Source organism: Netta rufina (assembly GCF_964035555.1).
Source record: "Netta rufina genome assembly, chromosome: 22".
Taxonomy (NCBI): Eukaryota; Metazoa; Chordata; class Aves; order Anseriformes; family Anatidae; genus Netta; species Netta rufina.
The window spans coordinates 2,035,747-2,056,705 of NC_140146.1; the positions used below are offsets into that span (position 1 = coordinate 2,035,747).

Here is a 20,959-nt window from a genome sequence, read left to right on the forward strand (position 1 = left end):
CAGACCGTCCCCAGCCACCTTTGTGTCATCCCAGGCCCAGAGCAGTACCTCGGTGTGCCGAACAGCCTGGCTACAGGAGCAAGGAGCTCAATCAGCCAGTTCTACTTTTGGGAAACCCCAAAGGGTTTGAGCTGAAGTTACCCCACCTGCCATGTCTAAGAGTAGCAAGCACCCAGGACGTGGATGTAAAGCGATATGAATAAGTACGACTGGAAGATGTCACAGGCCCTCAGGTGCGTTTCTGTCCGTGCAGATTAACTCTTAATGATTAAGGCTGCTGCGGGCAGGCTGGCTCCCACACAGAACCACCGGCACGACTCATGGCCTTGTGGTCATTTGGGTGTAGGGCGAGTGCTGGGGGATCACCCCATGCTGTGCCTCCCGCAGCCCCCTCCTTCCCTCCTGGCTTTGTGGGACAGATCTGCTAAACACCGGCTTGGTGTTTGATCGGGGGGCGCAGCCGTGGGCTGTGGGGGTGACATATGTGCTGAGTCAGCGACAACCGTTCAGCAGTGGGTGCCCCCGTCCCGTCCCGTCCCGTCCCGTCCCGTCCCGTCCCATCCCATCCCATCACATCCCATCCCATCCCATCCCATCCCAATCCCAATCCCCAACCCATCCCCATCCCAGTCCCAACACCCAACCCATCCCCATCCCAATCCCCATTCCATCCCAATCCCAATTCTGATCCCGATCCCAGTCCCCATCCCAACCATATCCCAACCCCAACCCCATCCCAACCCCATCCCCATCCCAACCCCATCCCGTCACAATTCCAATCCCGATCCCAATACCCAACCCGTCCTCATCCCCACCCCCATCCCAAGACCAAGACAGATCCCCTTCACAATCCCAAAACAGATCCCAATCCCCATCCCCATCCCAACCCCATCCCAATCCCCATCCTAATCCCAGTCCCAATCCCAATCCCGATCCCCATCCCTTCTCCATTTTGATTCCAATCCCAATCCCCAACCCATCCCTTCACAATCCCAAACCAGATCCCAATCCCCATTTTGATCCCAATCCCAATTCCCATCCCATCCATCCCAATCCTAATCCCAATCCCCATCCCCCTCCCAACCCCATCCCATCTCCATCCTAATACCCAACCCATCCCCATTCCAAGCCCATTCCTTCACAATCTCAAAACAAATTCCAGTCCCCATCCCATCCCAATCCCGATCCTAGTCCCCATCCCAATACCAATCCCCATCCCCATCCCCATCCCCATCCCATCCCATCCCATTCCAATCTTTATCCCCATCCCCATCACCATCCCAATCCCGATCTAATCCCCATTCCCATCCTCACCCCAGTCCCGATTGCAATCCCCATCCCATCCCCATCCCAATCTGAATCCGGATCCGAATCCAGATCCGAATCCGGATCCCAATCCCATCACCAATTCCCATCCCCACCCCATCCCAACCCCAATCCCATCCCCACCCCATCCCAATCCCAATCCCATCCCCATTCCCATCCCAACCCCAACCCCAACCCCAACCCCAACCCCAATCCCAATCCCAATCCCAATCCCAATCCCAATCCCAATCCCAATCCCAATCCCAATCCCAATCCTATCCCCATTCCCATCCCAATCCCCATCCCATCCCCATCCCCATCCCCATCCCCATCCCCATCCCCATCCCCATCCCCATCCCCATCCCCACCCCATCCCCATCCCGCTCCTCCCGCCCGCCAGGGGGCGCCCCCTCCCCTCCCTCCCCGCACGTGGCCTCCCGCCCCTTCCCACCGCGCACGCGCCGCTCCCCCCTCCCCTCTCCCCAGCAGCAGCAGCGCGCGCGGGCGTTGCGCATGCGCGCTGCCGCCTGCGTGTGGGGAGGAGGAGGAGGAGGAGGAGGAGGAGGAGGGAGGGAGGCGGCGCGCGCATGCGCCCTGCTCGCTGTGGCGGCGGTGAGGGGGGGGGGGCGCTAAAATGGAGGACGAGGAGGTGGCCGAGAGCTGGGAGGAGGCGGCCGACAGCGGGGTGAGAGCGCGGGGGAGGCTCGGGAACAACCGGGGGGCGGCGGCGGGGCTGGGGGGACCGGCGGGGAGCGGCTGGGGGGCGGCGGAGGGGACGGGAGCGGCCCCCGGCCCCGCGCGGCCGCCCCCACAGGGAGCCGGGGGGGGCCCTGGGGGCCGCTCCCGGCCCGGAGCCGCTCCCCGGCCGCGCTCTGTGCGGGCTCTCGGCCCTCAGGGGGACCCCCCCGCGGTTTATCCTCCTCAGGGTCCCTTCACGGCGCTCGCCAGGCTCCTGGGGGAGCCGCCGCCACGCCTGCTGCAGTTGTCCGGGGGCTGGGTGTCTGTGAAAGCGCTCGGGGCGCGGGGAAAGCCGAGCTGCCCCCGGCTGGAGTTATTATTATGCAAGAGGGGAGATGGATGCTGCCTGCTGGCAGCCGGGGTATTTTAGAAAGGTCACGCTTCGGAGCTGCGGCTGGCAGGAAGGGGACCCTCTGCTGCTGCTTGTGGCCGCAGGAAGTTAACAGGCAGCCCCATGGACCCGCGCGGGGCTCAGCCCCATCCCGCTTGGCGCTTTGCTTCGAGCAGGTGGGTGCTCGTGCAGCCTGGGCTCTGCGGGCTCTCCGGGCTGCTGCAGCAGTCAGAGGGACCAGAGATTTAGCAGAGAGACCCAGAGAAGAGAAAGGGGAAGGGAGCACAGGAAGAGGCTCGGCTGTAGGGCAGACAGCGTGACTGATGGTGCTCGTTAGGAGGCACAGCTGCCTTTCTTTGTGGAAAACCTGCTGCAGTTAGCAGGCAGGGAGGCTTGGACAGCCTCAACGAGGTGAATCTTCTGTTGAAAGGGTGAGGAAAAACTGTGCAAGAGCTGGCCTGATCCTGTAATCATGGTATCTTTCTTGTTGTTTTAAGGAGTTTCCATTGTTTTTTTTCACCCATGTCTTACTTGACGTAGATCTGAGGTGGATCCCAACTCAGAGGCACGATGCAGAGGAAGGTGCAAGAAAACACTGAAGATGAAAGCTGGCGTGCCAGGGAGCAGCTCTGACACATCCCCTTGTCCTAACGCTATATGTATGCAGTTGAGATCTGGGTAGTGAGTTCTCAGACCCTTGAGCACACGTGTAAGCAGGAGAAAGGTAGTGAAAGGGATCCATGGTGGGCTTCTGAGACAAGCTGCCTCCTGGGTATGTCATTTGGCAGTAAGCCACCAAGAGGGCCCTGTGTGGAACAGAAAGGCTGCTGAGATCTTCAGCACTCATCCTTCCCTGTGTGCGTGTGTGGTTTTTGGTGCTGGGCTGCTGGCAGCGCCTCTAGGTGCTGAGGAAGGTGGCTCAGCAAGAGGCAGGCTAGGGCTGCTGTGCACGCTGTGGTCTCCCCAGTCATTATGTCACCTCATGTAGCTCTTGTGGATTTGCCTTTCAAAACAAGCAGCACGATGATCTTAATTGGCAGACGGGCGCCCTCTGAATGGGGAAAGCCCAGGGAGCCTGGCACGCCTCCTCCTTCGGACGTGGTCAGGCAAGCAGCTGTAAAAGCAATCCGTGATCTTGTTCTTTAACGTGGCTTCTTTGTCTTCCATTTTTGTATCAGCAGAATTGCCCGGTGCTTGCCAGACAGACGGAGCTTCTTGTCTGGCGTGTGCCCCCCCCGAGTGACCGCACGCTAAGCAGCTGCCCCCAGCTCCAGCGGCTTTGCCCACCCAGGAGCTGTGCAGGCACAGCAGGGCGGACGTGGGGTTCTTCATCCCAGGCTGTGGCAGCAGAGCTCCGTGGGGCTGGTAGATCTGGCTAAAAGGGCTCTGTGCTAGGTAACTGCGTGGTGTACAGGTGTTTGAAATGTCTGGGAGATGGAGAGGTTTTGCTTGTCAGTGAGTTACAGACAGAAAACTGGTGTGTGAGTAACGAGTGAGCTGTCCAGGAGACTCGTGGCAGGGTCAGGAGCGAAGTGTGAGGCTTCAAAGACCCGGTCTGGGTTAGTAAGCACTAATGTGCCTTAATGCATGGCTCACTTCTCTTTTGTGTGGCTTACCTGGCTTCAGGGAAGAGGGAAATCACAAATGGGAGGTGTATTTGTTGCACCTCAGCCTGTTTACCAGGTTAAACTAATAATTAAGCTTCAGGTGGGAAGCTGTGCCCCAGTGGCCGGGGATCCCAGAGGTACTGCACGGCCCCACCTCGGTGCTCCTCGGCTGCGTTTGTCGCCGGTTCCTGTCACAAAAGCACAGCTAGCTAGAGTCAGAGCCTGTCGTTGTTGTCTTAGTAACTTAGTAACTTCAAAAGAAGTCATTTTGTGTGATTTTCTGTGCCCAGCCTGCTGTCGGGCCCCGTGCAGAGCAGCTGGCTCCCACCTGCAGCCTGCCAGCACCCCGCTGTGGGCCAGAGCTGGGATCCTGCACCGTGCTCCTGCAAACCCTGTGCCCGCTGCTCGGGGAGGATGTGGGCTTTGTCCCTTGTGTGCGTGGGGATTGTCATCTGCTCGTGCTGCTGGAGGACCTGAGGCTTGCAGAAGAGCCCGTTGCTACCGCCTCTGATCAGGCTGATGCACAAACAGCCGGCAGAAGCTGGGCTTCCTGCTCTGGATTTCAGTCTTCAGCGAGGTGAATCGGGGGGTTGGAAGGGGCTGAATCTGGGTTTTGGCTGCTGTTGCTTCAAGTTGCTAAATGCGATCAAAGTACACAAGTCAGGAGGGAAACATTTCAGAGCACGAAGCTGTGACCTCCGGTCTGTGAAGTTTGTGAGCTTCTTGTGTGATCGGGGAGAAGTCAGCGGGGTTTCAGCACCCTTCTAGGACTGTGCCCTGGAGGAAAGCCCTGAGGCTGACTGCCGACTCCTGCTGTGGGGAGAAGCACCGGGAGGATGGCTTCTGACACTGGACTACGGTGATATTTGTAAAATATTTACTAAATATTTGCTTTAGATGTTTGTAATTGGCCCCGAAATGGCTACACTAGGAAACAAAAACTTGTTTCTGCTGGTTCTGCCTTGCCCAGGCGGAGGCAGCCTGATGAGAGGTGATGCTGGTAGGCGGGGAAGGAGCAGGCACCAAATGCCACGAGGTGAGTGTCTGCCGTGGGACGTGGGCTGCCTGAGTCACCAGGGAGCAGCCTCTGCTCGCTGCCACTTGCAGCACCGTGACCTTGGCGAGCTCCTGGCCCTGCTGCCTGACCCCGTTTGTGGGTGCAGGAGGCTCGGGTGACCTGGATGAGGAGGTGCGGTGTGATGAGCTGGTGTTAAAATGCTGTTGCGTGTAGCGGGAGGACAAGCCTGCAGCTGGGAGAGCTGAGGAAGGCTTCTGCTAGCTTTTGGCCTCTGTTTTTTCAAGATTGACATCAATAAATTCCACGTCTGGGTCTGGGGAGGGGGCCTGCAAGGTGTCTGTGTGGCCAGGAGCTGGGGAGGGAGAAGCTGCAGCCCTGTGAAGTGCTTCCCCCCTCCCTCCATCACGTGTTAGCACCGGGAATACCGTGTGGTGCCTGGCAGAAGAGGGGAGCCTTGCCAGGTCTGCTCCTAAAAATACCCCGGTGTCTGGTTCGTAGCTGCTGAGGAGCGTTATCTGCCAGGGGGAGATGGAAACGCCGGCGCAGCTGAAAGCATCTGCGGCTCTCCTGGCATTGCCTGGGCTACGGTCTGCTGCCAGGGCTTAATGTAAGCAGAGTGACTGGAGAATTAATTAACGGAGCAGGCTGATTCCCAATAGCCTCAGGAATCGGAATGTTCCAGTAATTAATAGATTAATTTATCTTCAGAGGAAAGAAAGAGGTAGCTAATGAGGAGTCCGTTCGGAGCTATCTTAGGATTATCCACTTCTGCTCTGGCTTGGTGGTATTTTCGGCATACCTTGTGAAGCAGTGAGTCAGCTGCAGCTGCTGGGTACCCGTCAGCAGCGTTGGTAACCTCCGATGTTAAACCCTGCTTTTTTCTAAAGAGAGCGTTGGCAGGCCTTGGAGCTTGTCCCTGGGTCTTCATGAAGTGCCAGGGAACCCGCTGGTGCGTTGAGGGAGTGCATGAGGTCCGTGTTGGTGTGGGGGGAGCAGCCCCAGACCCGATTCCCCCTTTCAAGGTCTGATCTCCGGTTTGGTGGTTTGGGTGGGCAGGGCAGAGGTGCTCAGAAGTAACATGCAGCAGAGCGTGGCTGATGTTTGCCTGGAGCCGTGTATCTGAAATGTCATCACAGCTTCCTTTAGCGGTGTTCCTGTGAAGGTTTGGGGCATTCCCTCCTGATTTCTGCCCGGTAACTGAAGTACAGAGGCAGAGGGGGGGAAACACCTGGTGTGAGAGCCCTGTGGGGAGCCCAAGGTTTGCCTTCCTTAAAATATTGTCACAGCTGCTCAGAAAACCTGGGGGGAGGAGGATGCTGGCAGTTACCTTGCCATTCCTTCTGCATCCGCAGAGCTCAGAGCTGCTGCTTTTGAGTCTCTTTGGAGAGCCTGTGCTGCGAGCTGTGTGGAGGGTCAGGAGTGTTTTGGGCAGCAGGGGGCTAACGGGGGGGCTCTGCCTGTGCCTCCCCACGGGCTGGGGGAGCCAGGTTGGCCAGGGGGTGCCTGACCCCGTCTGGATCCCGACCCCCAGCATCCCGTCCGTGTTGCTGTTTTTGTCGGGGCGGCTGCGACGGGGCTGGAGCTCGGCTTCCATGACGTCCTCATCCACAAATGCAGCTTAAATGTCAAAGAACAGCGTCTTCTTCGCGCTGCGTGCTGGGTCCCTTTTAGCATCCAGACATAATAGCACTAAAAATAGGCTGCTGAGATTCTCCACTAATCTTTGGGGAGGGTGTTTTTGTGGAGAACGGGGGCGTAAAGGGCGCGTGGTGTCTGGATATAAACCTGCTCAGTTGGGAAATGAAGGCTGGGAGAGCCTCCTCACCAGGCTCACGCCATCAGCAGATTAATAACTGGGGGTTGTGCAGTGTGACCTGCCCAGCTCCTGGGTACGTGCAGCTCCGTGGCCTCGGATGCCAAGCCTGCTCGCCTCTCCTCTGCGCTCGTGCCTCCCGGTTGTTGGAGTGCTTCTGGCACTGGCTCTGTAAGTCAGCTCCTAATTTTATCTTGTTACCCACAGCCCGGTGGCAGGGTGACACAGGAGACAGCGGTGGGAACGGCATGGCATCGGCAGACAAACAGATCTGCACACAGCACCAGCAGGGATTTTTTTAACCATAAGCTGTGTCAAGGTGTTGGTGCTCCTCAGACCCGTAGCTGTGTGAGCCCATCGTGAGCTGCGTGAAGTTGATCCACTTGAATTGACAAGGCTCTTCAAACGTGAACTCCTTCACACCTGTAATTCAAAATATAGCTGTAGCAAGTTGGCAGGGGTGTGGCTCTTGCTGAGAAAACACAGTCAATCTCTGCGTTTAAAAAAAATAATCCCCCAACCCAAATTTCTAATAAATCAAGGGGTAAGCAGGGCGCTACTTTTTTTTTTTCTGCTGGCCATTGATTTAAACACAACATTGGAGACTCCACTGAAGCCTTCTGGAGGAAGGCAGAGTTCTCCCGGCAGTGCCAGGATTATTAGGGCTGTGTAGGGCTAACAGTTCTTTGGGGTGGGAGAGAAATTTGGGGTGTGTATTTGGTGGGAGTGGTGGCTCAGTGGTGTTCTGCCGGGAGCCCTACGTGTAAAGGAAACCTCAACACAGAGTGCCTGGGGGGAAAGAGTGGAGCTGTGGGACTGTGAAGGGCTCTGCTGGGGTATAACGATGGCAGGGTTTGAAGGATTCCTTGGAATATGCTTGTGTGTGCTGAGCAAATAAAAGAGCTGTTTCTTTCTGGCAGGGGAAGCTGCAGGTTCTGGCAGTGGAGGATGGAGGTGGAGGAGGTCCCGGGCGTAGGAGGGGTGTGGAGAGCTGTCCAGCAGCGCTCGGTCACGGGCAGTCGCGTTAATCAGGGCGTTTGTCAGATGACGAGGTTGAAGTGACGCTTTGCAATTACAGGACCTGGCAGGCTGAGGTAAAGAACACGACGTTAGCCCCCGGACTGCCCTGCAAAGCCTGCAGGAACATAGAAATGTGGATGTGGCTTGTGTCAAAGCCACTGCTCCCCTGCCAGGAGGGGAAGGGGGGAGAGAAGACCCCTCATGGGGCTCATGGGGCTCAGCACCGTGCTCCCTGGTCAGGAGCTGTGCCCGAGGCCCCACGTGCTGGTTGTGACCCCAGGGGGAGATGCCCGCTGTGAGACAGGACTGAAGGTGCTCCTGGGGTGCTCCCTGTCAGCCCTCTCCCCGGCACGGCGAGGTGTTTCACAGGGGCTATTTGGGGAAGCTTCCTTCCAGGCAGCCCTGGGGAGGTGCAGACATCTACTTGAGCTTGAAGACGTGTTTTAAAGACTCCTCTATTGCAGGCTGTAACCTCGTGGTGCAGGGCAGACGGGTGAGCTCACCCCTTGCCTTAACTGGGCTGTCCCTGGTTGTTGCCAGCCGCCCCGAAGCGCTTCCATCCTCGGCCAGGATTTCCATTTCCCTGCTGCCTTTCCTGGCCATGTGGGCAGGAGGCTCCGTGCTCCAGAGCAGCACAGGGATGGGATTTTTCTCTGAAATGTGTCCTCTCAGAGAGGAAGGAAGCTGCAGGTGTGTTTGCCCTCAGCGGGAGGCTTTAGTGTAGATTTGGCCTGTGGCTTGGTGCTTTGTTAAACCCCTGGCTGGTTTCATCCCTAGGGAGCGACGTGGCCTCGCTGTATGGAGCTGGGTGGAAAATTTGACCTCCCACCCAGCTGTATCTCTTTGGAGTGGCTCCAAACTGCCCTCTTCTAGGTAGAGGGAGGCTACTGTGGGCTGCGTGGCTGGGAGAAAGCCCCGTAATTTGGCATTTGGTTGGGACTTGCGTTTGTTCCCTGCCTGCTGGGGCGTCGGGGAGCTGCTGTGCAAACAGATGCCACGGTGAGGGCGCGGGGCAGCGTGGCTCGGACCCGGGCTGTGCCTGCTGGGGAAGGCTCCGCTGGCAGCTGTGCTGTAGTTAAACTGACCTGAAAAGCAGAGCGACTGTGGCCTGCCAGGAGCTTGAAATTTCCTGCAGCATTGCCAGTTACTGGCTAGTGAAGCTGGGACACTCCCAGGTACTTTTTTTTTTTCCCTTCATTGATAATTGACAGAACCTCGCTGCTGTTTGGGAGGCTCAGCAGGGGAACCTAAAGATACCGGAGAGGCACAGCTCGCTGCGGAAGGTTACCAAAAGAGACTGGAGGAGCTGAAAGCCGGTGTTGTTTTTCTCTTCAGCAGGGTTTCTCTGTGTAATTGCTCCGATTGCATAACGTAAACACCTTTGGTAAGATAGGTGCAAGCCTTCGACAGAGGTTGACATGCTTAAAGCCACATTATTGGCGCTCGGTAATTACCGCGTCTTTCCGCGTGTTGACTGACTCGGCAGCTATGTTGCAAAGCCAAGAAGCTGAGGAGGAAAAAGCAGAGTTGGCTAACGAGGCTCGGCGAGTCCCTGCCCTGCCTGACGTGCACCCAGGGACTTGCTGTGAGGGAGGGCTGTTGCAGCAGGCAGCAGGAATGCAGACCTGCAGGCTCCGGGGCCGAGCTGCGCCGCTGAGATCAGGCGTGTGGTCTGCTGCGGGTCCCCAGCCCCTGCCTGCTGCTGCTTCACCAGGGTTCTGCCAGGGAGGTTTGGTGCCAGTGCCTGCTGTGCCCGGGAGCACCTTGCTGAATGCGCCTCTGGTGCTGCTCCTTGCTGCCTGTAACGGGGCCTTCTTGCCAGCTCAAGTCCCTAAAATGAGAGCTGCTCTCCGGGGGAGATGAGCGCCTCGAAGCTGCCCTGTCACCGTGCCACACGGCATCTTCCACCAGCTGTAGGTGTGCCGAAGGACCTGGTGAACGTCCATAGTGCCTCTGCTTGAGACAAGCTCTGCCTGCCCTTCGTAGCAGGGCATTGCTATGGGCCAGAGGGAAACTCAAGGTGGTTGTGAACAGACTCAACCTCTGACCTCAGAGATGAGCCTTCATGTGTTTTTTTTTCCTTCTTCCTTTGTAGGAAATAGACAGACGGTTGGAAAAGAAGCTGAAGATCACACAGAAGGAAAGGTAATGATGCTGCGCAGTTTGGGAAAGCCTTATTTTCCCGATGGGCTACTGGATGGCTGAAAACCTGGGGAGAGGAAACGGAGCCACTGTGAACTGATTGGGAATCAGGTCGGAGATAAGCACTAGGGCAGCTCTGTGATCGTGCCACTAGGTGGCTCCTCCGATCCGTAGCAGAGGAGCAGAGAGATTCTTGAGAGTGATTTTATTTCAGAAATGGGTCTTCCAGACCATGTAGGTACAGCTGTGGGGAAGCAGTTTAAGAAAAAGACACTCAGAGGAAGAGGTGGGTGAGTCAGGTGATCCCAACTCCTAGCCCTAAAGTGGCTTGCGGGGTCTTGCATCAGTAAGACTTTCTTTTCCTGCGTACTTTGGGTTGGGGTGGGGGTGTGTGTTACTGTGTCCTAGCACAAATGTTTCCGGTCACTTGTGACAGGTCTCTTGTTTTGTTGGTTCTTTTCCCCATCTGACTTTTAGTCGGCTGCTTATGGTCATGGTGTGACTCCTCTGGGACTCCCACGCAGGAAGGGGACTGTGGGAATTCAAATGCTGAGACTGGGGCTGGGGCAGGCTCTGAGGAGTGAAATGGCAGGGTTTGGAAGCAGGAGGTGTCACCAGGTATCCTGGTGAGAGGAGCTCGAATAGGCCTGGCAAGGAGTGGAATCGAGGTGCTTGCACCAGCATCCTTGAAGATGTGTAAAAGCTTTTCTTTGAACAACTTTGGTGTGTAAGGTGCCTTGCACAGCATCTGCTTCCTGCATCAGAGGAGACTCGATTGGCTGTCCAGGTGTTAGAATCTGAACTCGGTTCTTAATGCAGGTGCCTGCAGCAAGCTTCAGATCCTCTCCACCTGTTCAAAAGTGAAATTATCTTTGGTCTGTGTCTGATTTCCTTGCCTTTGGTCAAATTTAAGATGTTGAGCACAGCAAAGGCTGACATTTTCTGTCCCTTACTGAGCTAATCTCCTACAAACCTGCCTGACCCTGTAGTTTAGGGTCACAAATATAACAAGGTCTTTAATTATTGCAGGCTGCTTAGTCATGGGAATGACATCTGACTGTGAGGAATTCACACACAGAGCTAAAGTCATGCTCGCAGTAGAAAACAAGTACTGAGCAAATGTGCATTGTGTTTTGTTGTTGTTTTTTTTTTTTTTTTTTTTTTAAACAGTAGAAAATCAAAATCTCCTCCTAAAGTGCCGATCGTGATTCAGGACGACAGCCTTCCTTCGGGTCCTCCCCCACAGATCCGGATCTTGAAGCGGCCGGCGACGAACGGCGTGCTCAGCAACCCCAACTCGGCCACCAGGCCCGCGTTCCCCGTGAAGTCCTTGGCACAAAGGGAGGCAGAGTACGCCGAAGCCAGGAAACGAATACTGGGCAGCGCGAGCCCCGAGGAAGAGCAGGAGAAACCCATTCTAGATAGGTGAGAGTGGCCTTGGCATCGTGGTGGCGTCTCTGTGCTGGCTCCTTGCAAACCCCTTCCTGGCAGGAGGGGGGGACGTGCACCTTCCAGCATAAAGTGTGAGAGGCGAGGAGGAAGGAGTGTCTTGTTAATAAGTGTGGCAGCGTGAAACTCAAATATGCAGCAGCTAAAGGGAGTGCTTCTGCCTGGTTAGGCAATAAAGGTTACCTTGTGCCCTTGAAAGAGCACTCTGGGGATGCGGAGAGGAGTGCAGGCAGCCAGAACTATTCTGGCATGACAAAGCCTCATCTCTGCTGAGGTTTTGACTTGAGGTGCTCTCACCTGCAGGTGGGAGACTGGGGTGTAAGCACTCCTAAATGAATGCAGCTGGCTTGGAGGCACCGTGCTGTCCCTTGTGGTTGTGGTGTGGGTCTTGGAGAGTAAGACTTCCAAGATTTTAGGACAGAAATGAAGTGCTAGTTCACTTCTGGTCGTGTTCCCCATCCCAGGGAACAGTGCAGCAGGCCTGTGATGGTTGTCCCATGGCAGTGGCTTTCCACCAAAGCAGGTGCAGGAGCGTCTGTTGGAGGCGTGCATGTTGCGTTACACAGACGCTGCATGTTGTGTCCGTCTCTGATGTCCTTTCTCCTTGCAGGCCGACGAGGATCTCCCAGCCGGAAGACACCAGACAGCCCAATAATGTGATCAGGCAGCCGCTGGGTCCTGACGGTTCACAAGGCTTCAAACAGCGCAGATAAACGTGGGCACGAGAGGATGCTGCAGGAAGCAGGGTCAGCTGCCGCGGGTCGCACTGCCGTGGCGGACAAATGGACTTGAGCAAAGGGAACTCCCCGGTTTACTTGCACTGTGATCCCCTTTGCTCTGCCCACTGTGACCTCCAACCCCACGCACTGTGACCTCCCCGCTCCACCCACTGTGATCGGCAAACCGCCAAGGGCTGTCCCCAGTCACTGCAAATGGAAAGGGGAGGGGGGGTGTAAAGGACTCGGACGGGTGCAGAGAGCCGTGTGTGCCACTTTGGCTGAAGCTAGCGCCAGCAATAATGTTTGTTGTACTCGTAACCTGGGATTTAAGGAAAAAAATGGGAAGCCTCCCCAGATGCGCATGTTGTCTTTATCACTTTAAGAGCAAGTTTGGTTTCAAAGGATCTCTTCTTTTTTTGTTTTGTTTGTATATCAGATCGACTTTTGAGGGAGTGCATGGGAAGGGTTTTAACTGTTTAGTTTGTTTTAATTGAGAGAGGTAGTTAAGTGTTTGAAAAGGAGTTTCACTGAATTTCTGCAACTTTAATGGCTAGGGTTTGGCAAGCTTAGCTTCTTGTTCTGTATTTCTACTGCTGCCAAGCAAATGGAAGCGGACTCCCGGCTACCCAGCCTTTCTGGTCGCCTTGGCCTGGGAGCCAGCGCAGTCCGATGACCTGGTTTACGTATTGCACCTGTTAAGCTTGGCTAGTGTTTTCTGCTGGCTTGAGGAAAAACTTAAAGTACATCTTTTTGTGTTTGGGGAGAAGGGAACGTAGATGGATCCCTTGGCAATGCCTGCTGCATGGTTACTGCTTGCAGCGGAGTGGGGTGGTGAGGAACTAGGGCTCTGCTGCATCTGGACGTGCAGGCTAGGAGGGGAATAGCGAGTGCTGTGCAGCTCTGCTCTGCTCCACGAGGTAAACCCACGCGAGGAGCCCCGCTCAGTCCAGCCCACGCTCACCCAGCGGCTGGGGTCACGGCAGGGAGCGAGATGGCTGCTGCTCCAAAGGTTTGAACCCAAGTGGCTTATGATGGACCCGAAGGCTCTGATCTGTTACGGTACGAGCTGTACCTGGCGCATTTCCTTCCAGAAATCACAGACATCGGGAACAAAACGTGTTCGGTGAAGTCTGGAACCCTCCTGACATTGTGCGCTGCGGGCGGTGACAGCTGGCTTCAGGGAACGGATGGCTCCTGCTGCTCCAGCTCCTGCAGAGACGACGGGGCCGCGGGCAGCTCGCGGGCTGAAAACTTCCCCGGATGGCAGTGGCGGAGGAGAGCCGTGCGGCACCACCAGCCGTGTGTCACAGGACACTGCTGACCCTGGGTGCTGCCTCGTGCCCGGCGCTGTCCGTCCTGTTGTGCTGTCCGGCTCTGCACACTAGCCAAGCTGACCTATCTCCACGTCGCTGTCTCCGGGGATCAGATGAACACTACAGCTCTTGTTGGGATGGATGCTGACAGCGGTCGCCCGCGTGCGAGCGGCTCCAGGCTCGGGGCCACTTCTGCCTGTCGCTGGGACCCCGACAGCTCCTTCAGCTGGAAGGCTGCGGGCCGGCGGCTTGCTGCGTGCTCAGTACCTGGGAAATGATTTCTGGCCATCGAGCACTGCTCTGTACGGGTGCTGCCGGCTGCTTCGTGCTCGGTAGGTTTGGAAACGAGCACACGGAGCGCCTTCTGCCCATACAGGAGCGACCGCACGAAATGCCTGCCACGCCGCGCTGTATGGGAGGCTCCCGTACGGGAAGACGCGTACGGAAATACGGCTTAAACATACCGGTAAAATAAAACTACCTGTATACAAACAGACGGAATCTGCTAGAATGTTAATCGGCTGAGGACTGTGCTGCCCTCCACGTGGGTCCCCCGAGCGGGCGAGCCCGAGCGGCTGGTGGAGGAGGATGGCAAGGTGGGGAAGGGCAGGAGGCTGTCCCCCCAGGAGCCTGGCCCCAGATCTCCACGGCGTCGGAGGCTGTAGTCTTGCTGTTTACCAAGCTCCCTCTCAGGCTGGAGGCATCCACAGCTGCTTGGCCGGCAGCGTTTTTTGGGTCTTTCTGTTTTTTGTTTTTAAATTTCCTCCTCCCTGCAGGCTGGTGGCAAGGAAGAGTCCCTGGAAGAGCGGCTCTGCAGAGGGAAGGCGGTGGGGAGCGGGAGGGCAGAAGGACATTAGCAATAACCGTAGTCACCGCGCCTTTCCTTAACTACTGCTCAAATAGCTTTGATTCCAGAGGGCCAGCGGCTGGCGGAAAGCCACAGAGCCCAGCTCCCGGCGTAGCTTCAGCTGCCCCGCCAACCTTAGACGTCTTCTCCTGTACATCAGGTGCCTACAACCCCTTCTCGTTGCACACGCGACCTTGTTCTCCAGCACCGACTGCGCGTTAAGCCGCTTGCCGGTGGCCTCGGCGGCTGCTCCGTGCCCGTGGCACGGCCGGGACGCCTCCGACCTGCGGGCAGGGCGAGGTGGTGATCCCGGCGGCAGCACCGCGGCCTTGCCCGGGGCTCGCCCCGAAGACGCGCCGCTCTCGGGGGCACCGAGCGCTTCTCCTGCCGCGGCACCTGGGACGCAGCCGGTGCCGCCCCGTCAGAGTGCGCCTAAGTATGCAGATAAACATTTTATAAATTGTATTTTAAATAAATGTGTTTAAACTTTTCACGGTGCGCTTCGGCCTCGTGACTTCGCCGCCTTCCCTCGTGCCACGTTCTGTCCCGTTTGGTGCCTTCGGGCTCCCCGGGGGGGTGGCTTGCGTCACAGCGTGGCCGACCCCAGGAGGAGGCTCCTGGAGCCCCTGTCCCCGGGGGGGCAGCACCCAAGGGGGGCAGCGCCCATGCAGGTGGCCCCCTGGGGGCACAGCGGGGCTTGGGGGTGCCCGCAGCCTGCTGCTGGGGGTGGGTTTTGGGCTGGGGTCCCCTGTTTGGAGGCAGGGGCTGCTGGGCTGCCTGCTGGGGAGAAGACACAGTGGGGGCACAACGCTTTTTATTTTTTTTAATTTCGTTTTTATTAATTTCTTTAATTTTTTTTATGTCTTCAATCCTTTCCTTTTATTTTTCCTTTCCTTTTATTTTTCCTTTCCTTTTATTTTTCCTTTCCTTTTATTTTTCCTTTCCTTTTATTTTTCCTTTCCTTTTATTTTTCCTTTCCTTTTATTTTTCCTTTCCTTTTATTTTTCCTTTCCTTTTATTTTTCCTTTCCTTTTATTTTTCCTTTCCTTTTATTTTTCCTTTCCTTTTATTTTTCCTTTCCTTTTATTTTTCCTTTCCTTTTATTTTTCCTTTCCTTTTATTTTTCCTTTCCTTTTATTTTTCCTTTCCTTTTATTTTTCCTTTCCTTTCATTTTTCCTTTCCTTTCATTTTTCCTTTCCTTTCATTTTTCCTTTCCTTTCATTTTTCCTTTCCTTTCATTTTTCCCTGATTTCAACTTTACCTTTCCTTTATTTTTCCTTTCCTTTTATTTTTCCTTTCCTTTCATTTTTCCCTGATTTCAACTTTACCTTTCCTTTATTTTTCCTTTAACACCTTCCTTTCACTGCTGTTTGCCGGGGCCCGCGGCCTCCCCCCGCCAGGTGCCGCTGCCGGTGGCGGTCCCGGGGCGGTTCCCCGAGGCAGCCCCGCGCCCTCCCGCCGCGATGGCGGCGTCGGAGGAGCCCTACGAGGCGGTGCTGTGCGTGAAGCCGGCCGTGCACGTCTACCGCCTGCCCCCGCGGGCCTCCAACCGCGGCTACAGGTGCGGGGGGGCCCCGGGTCCCCTCCCCGGCCCCGCTGTGGGACCTCGCCGCCTCCTCAGCCTCCTCCTGTCCCCGCAGGGCCGCCGAGTGGCAGCTGGAGCGCCCGGCATGGAGCGGCCGCCTGCGCCTCACCGCCCGCGGCAGCACCGCCTTCATCCGCCTGGAGGACAGGGCCTCGGGTCAGGGGGGCTCCGAGCTGGGGGTGGGGGGGCTGAGGGGTCGGGCTCGCGGCTCTCCGGGCTCCAAAATCCCTCGTTTTTTCCTCAGGAGCGGGGTGGTGCCCACCCGTGTCCTCCCCGCGGGTGGGTGGTGCTGAGGGGCCGGTGCCGCGCCTCGACCCTGGTCCTTCTCTGCTTGCAGGAGAGCTGTTCGCCCAGGCGCCCGTGGAGCAGTTCCCCGGCATCGCGGTGGAGAGCGTGACGGACTCCAGCCGATATTTCGTCATCCGCATCGAGGACGAGAACGGTGCGGGGCTGCGGGAGCACTACCGGACAGGGGGGAGTCATCCCTGAACGCGTTCAGAGCCCGTCCTCCATGTGAAGGGTTCCTCTCTGAGGGCTGCGTACAGGGACACATCACCTCAGTCCTCCTTGTGCCGTCCTTCACTAACAAAACCCAGTTTAATCAGTCAGTGCGAGGATGCATCTGCATGCACAGTTGTCGCTGTGATCCCAGCCTCGGCCCTGACTCATTCACGTTGATTTTAAAGCTGGGTTTACTAGGGCTATAAATGAAGCCAGCTTGCTGAAGTAATGATGTAAATGCAGCTTGGCTATCTGGAAGCACAGTCACGATTTTCTTCCTGCCTTGTGTTACAAGCCCTGCTGACAGCATAAAATTGCTTCCCCTCCTGGGAAGTTGGTGGCACTTCCCTTTCTGTGGAGAAGGAAGGAAGACGTCTGGCTCCTGTCCTGCTGGCATCACGGTTCCCTTCTCAGCTCCTGCTGGAGGAGATGATGGTCGTGGGGGGTGTGAAGCGGGCTGGCTCCTGGCTCCTGCCATGTTTTGTGATTCCAGCCTTTGCTCTTGTTCCCCAGGCCGCCGTGCTTTTATTGGAGTTGGATTTGTTGACCGAGGGGATGCTTTTGACTTCAACGTAGCTCTGCAGGACCATTTCAAGTGAGTTTGGGCCTTTCCCTTTGTCCTCTCGGTGGTTTCGCGTGGTGGCTGCAGGTGTTCACCAGAAGTGCTGGGGGCAAGGAAGCTGTTTGCTTCAGATTCACTCGAGCAAGGAAGCACGGCACCAAGAGGTTTACAGGTGGAAACTTCTCTCTGCTCAGCCTTTATGCAGGCTGCTTTCTGTCTCTGATATTCCCCAGTCTGTATTAGTGGGCTCCCAAATAGTTCCCCAGACCAAGACTGGGTAAATTCCCCCATTTCTTTCTTTCTCTTCGTTTCACCAGTACGCAGCCACTCGAGGGACTGGGACGCAGCTCAGCTCGCTCGCTGTGTGGCTGGAGCGTGCTGACACACCGTGTGGGCTGCACTGACGGGTGGCAATCGCTGCCTCCGTGCTGCCTTGTGGCGTGTTCCTCCAGCAGCAGACAAGGTCCCAGATCACACCCAAAAAAGAGCTAAAAAGAGCTGTTAAAAAGAGCTGCTGCCAGTCCCTCAGAGCAGGGGAAGATTTGTCTGGCAGGATTTGGGCAGGGTTTGCCTGGCAGAGCAGCAGGCAGGTTGTTGAGCCGTCCTTTTCTGTTTTCTTTCCTTCCTGCAGGTGGGTGAAGCAGCAGAGCGAGCTGGCCAAGCAGGCCGAGAACCCTGACCAGGGACCCAAACTGGACCTGAGCTTCAAGGAGGGGCAGACCATCAAACTGAACATTGCGGTGAGGGCTTTTGCTGGTTAAATCCGCTCCAAACATTGTCCTTCGCGTGCTCCTCAGGGGGAATCTCACCTTGCTGGCCTGTAGCTGAGGTGTTTTAGCGAGCCTGTTGCTTCAGATGGGTGTCTGCAGTCCTGTGTGGCTCTGCTGGTTTGCCTCACCAGCTCTCAGCTCTCTTTGGGCAGTTTGATTGGAAAGATTTCATATTTATTTCATATTTCATAACATATAAGTATAACATATAAAAATAGCACACAGTGGTTTTGATGATCGAGGAGAAACATCACCAAACCCCTTCCTTTCTTCCTAGCATAACAGGAAGAGGAAGCGTGAAGGACATTCCCTTGCTCTCTCTTGCTAGCCCCGTTCCTTGTCAGGTGTGAAATATTACTTCTTGGGGCTGCAGGCTTGAGCCGAGCTGTCTGCTGCCACGCTCAGCCCTCGCAGCCTGCTTCTCCCTGCTGCTGTGGTTGGGCGGCACAAGAGGAAGCAGCGACTTGGTGCTGAAATCCCCTGGTGGGAGGAAGCCTGCTCAGAGCTGGCGGTGGCACACTGTGCGCAGTGGTGCGCAGAGGGGTGTGTTACAGCTCCCAGGCACAGAACCGTCTGTGGGGATTCACAGATTCAAAAAAAACATCCTTGGTTTCACCCCAGTTGCTGCACTAGCAGTGGGACAACGAAGCACAGCAGTCTTTTCCCCCTTGCTTGTAAGCCTTGGCTGGGAGGGAGAAGAGGAATCACCCTCTAGTTCTGGATTTAAATGTGGTACCACCTAAGTTCCCCTCTCGTGTCCCCTTTCAGAATATGAAGAAAAAGGAAGGAGCAACGGGGAACACCAGGCCACGTCCCGCAGGTCCTGGGGGCCTGAGCTTGCTCCCGCCACCTCCTGGAGGCAAATCTTCCTCTGCAGCTTTTCCTTCTGGAGAGCAGCCGTCGTCCTCGCTCTCTGCGCCTGTCCAGCTTCCAGGCACGCCCATCACAGGTCTGTGTCACCTGGAAATGGTTGCAAAGCTCTTTAAGTTGAGTTTCATCCGTCGAGGTCTGTTTGGAAAGACTTTAATAGCACGCCTTGATGCTGCTGTAGAGCTCCTCCTGCAGGAGGAGGTGGTGTCAGTGCCCCGTTTGACGGGGCAGCTGAGGCACAGCAAGGAGAAGGGATCACAAAGCTGTTCAGCCTGCCAGGCCAGAGCCAAGGCAGCATCCAGCTCTCTGACGTCCCCTAGCTGCTCACAGCTGCTCTTTGAGAGTTTTGGGAAGCAGACGCTTTGCAGAGGCCTCGCACAGTTTGAAAGCTGAAAAGCCGGTGGGGTCTGAACCCCACTGCACGAACCCTGACCCCTCCTGCCTGGTCTTTGGCCATCTGTGCGCAGCACAGAGCTGCGTGCTCGTTGGTGCTGGGAAGGTGAAGGTGCTGCCTCGAGCTGAGAAACAAAGGTCAGCAACAACAGCTTTTTCTTTTTCTCCCTTCTTTCTGCCCCTCTGACCTCCCTGCCTGCTGGCAGACTCCCTCCTGTCCTGGCCGCAGCCCGCTGCTGCTCCCGCTGCCCCTGCCACCGACGCCTGGGGCGACTTCACCAAAGCTTCAGGGTGAGTCGTGTGGGGTTTGTGGGTTGTGTGGGCCGTACCTGCAGCACTAGGACACACCTGGCTGGGCCAAATCCTGCTGGTTTTACTGCTGCTGGAATAACGTAACGGGGCGGGGGCACTGCTCCACCCCTGCAGGGTTTGGATGATCACAGGCTGGGGGCGTGCTGCGCTGTGCTGGGGGGGGCTGTGGGGCGCTGAGCAGTTACGGGGTGGCACCAGAGGACCTGTTCCTCACTGTGCTGCTCCTTCTCTGCATGCCCAGCCCTTCAAGCAGCAGGCTGCAGCCCCGTGAGGTATCTGACAGCTTTTCTTCCCTCTCCTTCTCCCTCCAGGTCAGCGTCTAACCAGACACAGGCGAATGCCGGCTGGGTGCAGTTCTGAGCCAGCCCCCTCATCCACTGTGCCCCGTGCGGGTGCTGGGGGAGGATCACGCGGATTCCACGGGACCAAAGCAGGGGAGGGAGGTGCTCCCTTCCCCTCAGAGCTAGCATGCTGCTTCAGGACACCCCGCACCTCGTTTCTGGTGGCATTGTACTCCCCTAGTCTTCCCCAGGCAAGAAGTGAGACCCCCAAGCCCGGCGCTGGGGTTAAAATGCAGAAGTAGGAGCTGGAGAGCAAACGAGCACGTGCCTTAAAACACTCCGTGCCAGCGCCCTCAAATGTGGGGGCCCTTTATTTTCTGCCTGGCTCGCAGCGAACCTGTGAGGCTTCAGTGATCTTTTCTGTGCCTTCCTTCCCCTCTTACTGCACTAACACGGCTGCAGGAAGCCAGCAGCTTCATGGCCCTGCGTGTCCTTAACGGCCTGAGGGCGGGAGAGTGCTCAGAGCTCTGCTGGAGGGCTCCCCTTTGTTTGCAGTGCCTTTGCTGGCTGATTTGGGCAATTTTTTACTAGAAGCCTATGCAATAGAGGCGGGTTGTGGTGTGCAGCATAGGGCTGCCTCCGTCACAGCCTCCTCAGAGACTTCCCCGCTTTCTCCTCGTGTATTTGTGAAATCTTTCCTCTCCGCCAAGCAGCAGGGCACATCCTCCTGGAGGCTTCCTGCGTGCAGAGTCCTGCTTTATCTCCTGCTCCCGGAGATGCCTTTGCATTGTGCCAAGTGTCCTGCTCTGAGCGTCCTGCGGGGTGCTGAGCATCACCTGATGGTTTCTGAGCACTTCCCTGGTGAGCGTCCCTGCTGTGGGAGGGGGGAGCAGGGCTGCTGCCTGTAGAGAAAGGCGAGCGCAATGCTGAAATTCTTTCTTGCTCCAATCAGGGTTTTCCCCTCTATTTTGAAGATATATTTTTACTTTTTGCAGGCATTTTATTAATCAAATATATGCAATGAAGGACAGACTTGGTTTCTTTAACAGAGCTGGGCTTGAGATTCCTCTTTAAAAGATAAATATTTTCTTACCTATTTATATTAAGGTGAAGGCCTTCCACAGCACGAAGTTCTATTTTTTCAGTGTTTCAGACTTTTTATTATTTCCATTTTCAACTGGAGGGTAAGCATTTGCATTTCAGAGCTTAACTTTGCCTGGCAGCACGCGGGACCAGGTGAGAGATGTGACACTTCAAAGCGAACAATAAAATCATCTGGATGCCAAATGTGACGTTTTTACACCCAGGGAGTTGCCCGTGCGGGTCGGAGCGGCCGTGAGGCTTCCCGAGGTGGGGAGGAGATGCTTGGGAATGGTTTTGTG

General features: G+C 56.2%; 2 protein-coding genes across 3 annotated transcripts; both read left to right on the forward strand.

The window, feature by feature from the left end:
• The first annotated feature begins 1,889 nt into the window (after positions 1-1,889).
• SZRD1 (SUZ RNA binding domain containing 1) lies at positions 1,890-14,800 on the forward strand. 2 transcript variants are annotated; one of them, XM_084300315.1, is made up of 4 exons: positions 1,890-1,990; positions 9,928-9,977; positions 11,145-11,399; positions 12,034-14,800. In XM_084300315.1, the coding sequence occupies exons 1-4, from the start codon at positions 1,940-1,942 to the stop codon at positions 12,134-12,136; spliced, it is 459 nt and encodes a 152-aa protein (XP_084156441.1). In that variant the 5' UTR covers positions 1,890-1,939; the 3' UTR covers positions 12,137-14,800. The 2 variants fall into 2 exon arrangements, with proteins under 2 accessions (XP_084156441.1, XP_084156442.1); XM_084300316.1 differs by having other exon boundaries at positions 11,148-11,399.
• A 947-nt stretch (positions 14,801-15,747) lies between these two features.
• NECAP2 (NECAP endocytosis associated 2) lies at positions 15,748-20,858 on the forward strand. Its single transcript, XM_084300167.1, has 8 exons — positions 15,748-15,864; positions 15,944-16,044; positions 16,226-16,330; positions 16,903-16,984; positions 17,583-17,691; positions 18,490-18,670; positions 19,191-19,275; positions 19,608-20,858. The coding sequence occupies exons 1-8, from the start codon at positions 15,767-15,769 to the stop codon at positions 19,654-19,656; spliced, it is 810 nt and encodes a 269-aa protein (XP_084156293.1). The 5' UTR covers positions 15,748-15,766; the 3' UTR covers positions 19,657-20,858.
• Positions 20,859-20,959: the final 101 nt, after the last annotated feature.